The 5,785-nt window shown below is 51.4% G+C and overlaps 1 protein-coding gene across 1 annotated transcript in view; it reads left to right on the top strand.

Moving 5' to 3' along the window:
• Positions 1-843: 843 nt before the first annotated feature.
• Positions 844-5,785, top strand: part of LOC142840421 (transcription factor SPT20 homolog) — an 18,158-nt gene continuing 13,216 nt past the window's right edge. Inside the window, exons 1-4 of the mRNA XM_075956945.1 lie at positions 844-2,088; positions 2,842-3,454; positions 4,043-4,128; positions 4,597-4,689. Of these exons, the coding sequence (XP_075813060.1) occupies positions 844-2,088; positions 2,842-3,454; positions 4,043-4,128; positions 4,597-4,689 (2,037 nt within the window). The remainder of the gene's footprint in view (positions 2,089-2,841; positions 3,455-4,042; positions 4,129-4,596; positions 4,690-5,785) is intronic.

The following is a 5,785-nucleotide window of genomic DNA, read 5'->3' as shown; positions in this document are numbered from 1 at the left end:
GCTTTTTAAAAACTTACAAAATTTTTCCAGGCGGTGGTGGCGTCCTTTAAACCCAGCACTTGGGAAGCAGAAGTAGGCGAATCTGTGAGTTCAAGGACAGCCTGGTCCAGGACAGCTTTTCCACCACAGCGCACCAGGACGACACACTGACAGTGGGCGCCAAAGGTACGAATGCTTTTTTAAAAACTTGGGGAATGGCTGGAGAGATGTCTCAGTGGTTAAGAGCACTGTCTGCTCTTCCAGAGGTCCTGAGTTCAATTCCCAGCAACCACATGGTGGCTCCAAACCATCTGTAAAGAGATCTGGCGCCCTCCTCTGGCATGTGGGTATAAATGGAAGCAGAAAGTTGTATACATAATCAAAACTTGGGGAATTTTTCCGGGTGGAGGTGGCGCCCTTTAACCCCAGCACTCAGAAGGCAGAAGTAGGCGATTCTCTGCTGAGTTCAAGGCCAGCCTGGTCTACAAGAGCTAGTTCCAGGATAGTTAGAGTTGTTACACAGAGAAACCCTGTCCTGAAAAAAAAACTTGCAAATTTAAATGTAGCTCTTGGTTCCTTTGGCTTGTCTTCGCAGTTAAGTCAGGGTCTCGTGGTGCAGCCCAGACTGGTTTGCCCATGCCTAATCCCCTAGAATCTAATCCCCCAGAATAGATCCCCCAGGAATTGGCAGCATCTGCATCACACCAACGGGAGGCAGGTTTCTTGGGGTCCGTATTAAATTCAAAGTGTACACTCCTACACAGAGTTGTAAAGTTTTGCCTCACAGTTGATAGAACTGCCATGATTTCTACCTGTTCACCAATACTTTTTGTTTTTCTTTAAGGGCCCCAATTTTCTATTAGGATGGAACAAACTTTACAGGACACTTTGGAGGGGGCCAATGAGACTGTCCAGCAGCAACCCCCTTCGACGAGACCCGAAAAATCTCTTCAGGAAAAACTGTATGACATTTATGTGGAGGAGTGTGGAAAGGAGCCAGAAGCAGAGGGCCTTCGAAGCAATGTCAACTTGCTAGAGAAGCTTATGAAGAGAGAGCCATTGCCATGTTTAGTGGTCAGCCTGTACCCAGAAAACCAGGGCTATTCTCTCATGCTCAAGGATAAAGATGGAGTCCTTATAGAGCCCTATCCAGGGCCGTATGTAGGACAGAAACTGCTTGAATATTTGAATGCTGAAGAGTTACCTTCTTTTCTGATTGAGATCCTGGAAAAGTCTCCTGTGAATGTTTTTCACAGTGGCTGTGTCATAGCAGAAATCCGAGACTACAGGCAGTGTGGTGACATCTACCCTCCAGAGGAGCCTGCTGCAGAGGCTGCTGTGTCCTCTCCTGCTTGCCAAGTCCGGCATGTTCTCTTACGTCCAACGATGCAGTCTCTAGTAAGCGATGTCGAGTCCATGACAACTGACAGCAGTCAGTGGACCCAGGAAGAAAAACTGGAGCTTGAGAGCCAACTGACCTCAGCTACAGCAGAGCCACTGTGTCTGGATCCTTCTGTTGCTGTCACCTGCACGGCCAACAAATTGCTGTTTAATGAGCAGAAGATGAACACTAACCCCATGCGGCAATGCTTCAAGAGGCATGCATGCCCCGCTCTGGATCAAGAGGAGGTACCATCTGGGTGTTCTTGTCCCCCTGACTTAACGACAATGACTCCTTGCAAAGAGCAGGCAAAAATAAGTCCAGATAACCCATCTGACCTGCAGATTGATGGAACAGAAACATGCAACCAGAGTCTCTGTGAACCGACTGTGCCTTCAGAGATGGACTTGGAGAGCTTTATTAAAGAGTTGCTATCTCTGCCCTTTGATGAGACTGAACCAACCATCTCAGCAATTCCTGAGGTAAAATATGATTGTATGTTTGATTGTGAGGATGACAGTCAGCTATGGGATAGGAATGAAGATATCATGGAGTGCCTTAATACGCTTTTCAATGAGGAAATAGAGCCACTTCCAGAGGGCAGCAGTGCTAACCCCATGTCTCTCCCTCCAGTGGCCCTGGGTGATTATTCAGATGATTTCCTGACAGGGATAAACACTGAGCCAAGGAAGACAGTGCCTATGTGCCAGGAGGCTATCCAGAGTCAAGCTAGTTGTCCCAGCAAGATGCCACAGGGGTTCAGTAGCTCAGTCTGTCCTCCTCAGCCATCCCCAGGGAAGAAGTGGTCTAGTAGCTCAGTCTGTCCTCAGCCCACCCCAGAGAAGAAGTGGTCTTGTAGCTCAGTCTGTCCTCCTCAGTCCACCCCAGAGAAGAAGTGGCCTAGTAGCTCAGTCTGGCCTCCTCAGCCCACCCCAAGGAAGAAACGGCCTAGTAGCTCAGTCTGTCCTCAGGCCACCCCAGAGAAGTGGTCTTGTAGCTCAGTCTGGCCTCAGCCCACCCCAGAGAAGAAGCGGCCTAGTAGCTCAGTCTGTCCTCAGCCCACCCCAGAGAAGCAGCCTAGTAGCTCAGTCTGGCCTCCTCAGCCCACCCCAGAGAAGAAGCGGCCTAGTAGCTCAGTCTGGCCTCAGCCCACCCCAGAGAAGAAGTGGTCTTGTAGCTCAGTCTGTCCTCCTCAGCCCACCCCAGAGAAGAAGTGGTCTAGTAGCTCAGTCTGGCCTCAGCCCACCCCAGAGAAGAAGTGGTCTTGTAGCTCAGTCTGTCCTCCTCAGCCCACCCCAGAGAAGAAGTGGTCTTGTAGCTCAGTCTGTCCTCCTCAGCCCACCCCAGAGAAGAAGCGGCCTAGTAGCTCAGTCTGTCCTCCTCAGCCCACCCCAGAGAAGAAGCGGCCTAGTAGCTCAGTCTGTCCTCCTCAGCCCACCCCAGAGAAGAAGTGGTCTTGTAGCTCAGTCTGTCCTCCTCAGCCCACCCCAGAGAAGAAGCGGTCTAGTAGCTCAGTCTGTCCTCAGCCCACCCCAGAGAAGAAGCGGCCTAGTAGCTCAGACTGTCCTCAGCCCAACCCAGAGAAGAAGCGGCCTAGTAGCTCAGTCTGTCCTCAGCCCACCCCAGAGAAGAAGCAGTCTTGTAGCTCAGTCTGTCCTCAGCCCAACCCAGAGAAGAAGCAGTCTTGTAGCTCAGTCTGTCCTCAGCCCAACCCAGAGAAGAAGCGGCCTAGTAGCTCAGTCTGTCCTCAGGCCACCCCAGAGAAGAAGCGGCCTAGTAGCTCAGTCTGTCCTCAGGCCACCCCAGAGAAGAAGCGGCCTAGTAGCTCAGTCTGTCCTCAGCCCACCCCAGAGAAGAAGCGGCCTAGTAGCTCAGTCTGTCCTCAGGCCACCCCAGAGAAGAAGCGGCCTAGTAGCTCAGTCTGGCCTCCTCAGCCCACCCCAGAGAAGAAGCAGCCTAGTAGCTCAGTCTGTCCTCAGCCCACCCCAGAGAAGAAGCGGCCTAGTAGCTCAGTCTGTCCTCAGGCCACCCCAGAGAAGAAGCGGCCTAGTAGCTCAGTCTGTCCTCAGCCCACCCCAGAGAAGAAGCGGCCTAGTAGCTCAGTCTGGCCTCCTCAGCCCACCCCAGAGAAGAAGCAGCCTAGTAGCTCAGTCTGGCCTCCTCAGCCCACCCCAGAGAAGAAGCGGCCTAGTAGCTCAGTCTGGCCTCCTCAGTCCACCCCAGAGAAGAAGTGGTCTAGTAGCTCAGTCTGGCCTCCTCAGCCCACCCCAGGGAAGAAGCAGCCTAGTAGCTCAGTCTGGCCTCCTCAGCCCACCCCAGGGAAGAAGCAGCCTAGTAGCTCAGTCTGGCCTCCTCAGCCCACCCCAGGGAAGAAGCAGCCTAGTAGCTCAGTCTGGCCTCCTCAGCCCACCCCAGGGACAAAGTGGCCTAGTAGCTCAGTCTGGCCTCCTCAGCCCACCCCAGGGAAGAAGCCCACGGCCAGTCTAGTGTCATTGTCAGCCTTAAAAAAGGAAAGCAAAATTCCTCTACTGGTGTCACTGCCCCCCATCTCGAGACAGGGCCCCTCATCTCTCAGGTCCGTCACACCAGAGGCCAGGCGAGACCCGCCACCTGCTCCTCAAGCAGTCAGGGTGGTTCAGCGGACCACTGTGGGAATGAGCAGAGTTAACACTGTTCCTCCAGCTGGCCAACCCAGTGCTAGGTCATCAGAAAACAACCCCAAGATCCAGCCCCCCACTCGGACCACTCGTGTGCGCGTGATCCGTTTGGTAAGGTCTACTATGGTGGGTAATTCAACCCAGGTCCCAGTCCGCCTCACTAGGGCCCCAGCTGCTGAGGGAACCAGTCATAATAGCCACATTCCAACCAAAGAACCTAGGCCAGCACAGCGCACCGTGAGGCCACCTGTGCGACTCATTATAAATAATACAGCAAATCCCCTAAGTGTAAGGACTCCCCCTGGCTCTCTCATTTTGCACACAGACTCTCAGATGTCATCCCGGAGACCACTGCAATTTCCACAGCAGACATATGTATTGATTCCAAAACAGCTGCAACCACCCAGCGCCCCTGTCCCCCAGCAGCCACAGCCAGGGCCAGCAGCTTCCTCCCAAGGGTCTAATCCTCAGCAGGTGTCCTTGCCAGCTCAGCAAACTAGTCTCCTTAACAGTGAGGGGCCCAGAGTGGTTCAACAGACCCAGAGGTCTGTGGTATGTCGGGTGAGCTCCACCCCACAGAGCCACAGGCAGAATGTTCAGGCCCAGGGCTTCCAGGTCTCTGCTATCGTGGTCCGGCAGGGCCAGAGGCAGGGGCAGACCCAGAATGTGCATGTGAGAATCATACCACGCATAGTGACTGTGTCCAGAGCAGACATTCGGTCCTCTGCACGTGGGAATGCAGCTAGCGAACCCAGTGATAGAGGAACGGGAGAGCAACCAAACCCCCCAAGGTCCTGACTCTTACTTCTCTGTAAAATGTTCCAGCATTGAGCTAAATCATTCCTAGTTTTTATTTTTTTTGTTGGTATTTGGAATGTGTCAGTATGTGACTGCTTAAAATGCAAAAGTAAAAAGCTCAATGCCCAAAGTTTTGTATAGAAACAGAGAAGGGATTTTAAAACCTAGGACTGTTTTGCTTATTTTGCTCCTTGTGTTTGATAAAGGAGTGTTTATTGTAGTGTCCCAGTGTGAATTCACATCTGAAATTTGTTATCTTTAGTAATTCCAGATTGTCATTTAGATAAACATTCAAAGTGCAGTCATAAGGGGCTGGACAAATGGCTCCACAGTTAAGAGTACTTGCCGCCCTTTCAAGGGCTGGAGTTTGCTTTCCAGCCCCACTTCAGTCACCTCCAGCTCCAGAAATTCTGACAGACACTTTTCTGGCCTCTGAGGGGACACACATGCATGTGTCCCTCTCACAGAAATAGAATTGAAAAATAAAATAGCTCAAGCGATGGCTTAGTGCTTAAGAAAATGTGTGGCCTTGCAGAGGAGCGGGGTTTAGTTCTTTGTACCGACATGGTGGCTCACAACCAACTGGAAGTCCAGTGCCAGGGGATATGATGCCCTCTTCTTAGCTGCATGGGCACCAGGTACCTACATGGTTCACATGCATATATGCTGGCGAAACTCCCAAGCACATAAACTTCATGTGTTTTTTTTTAATTGCAACAATATACTTTAAGTTCATAACTTAGCAATAATTGACAGGCTTATTGTAAATGATGCTTAAAAACAAACACACATTTTGTTGTTTTAACAAAAAAATTTGGAATGAGTTTTGTCTTCAATGACTTTTTTTTTCTCACCACCCCTACCCGCCCCCCTCCCCAGCAAAAACAGGGTTTTTTCTGTGTAGCCCTGGCTGTCCTGGAACTCACTCTGTAGACCAGGCCAGTCTTAAGTTCACAGAAATCCTCCTGCA

Source organism: Microtus pennsylvanicus, chromosome X (assembly GCF_037038515.1).
Source record: "Microtus pennsylvanicus isolate mMicPen1 chromosome X, mMicPen1.hap1, whole genome shotgun sequence".
NCBI lineage: Eukaryota > Metazoa > Chordata > Mammalia > Rodentia > Cricetidae > Microtus > Microtus pennsylvanicus.
This window is presented reverse-complemented; position numbering and strand designations above follow the sequence as displayed.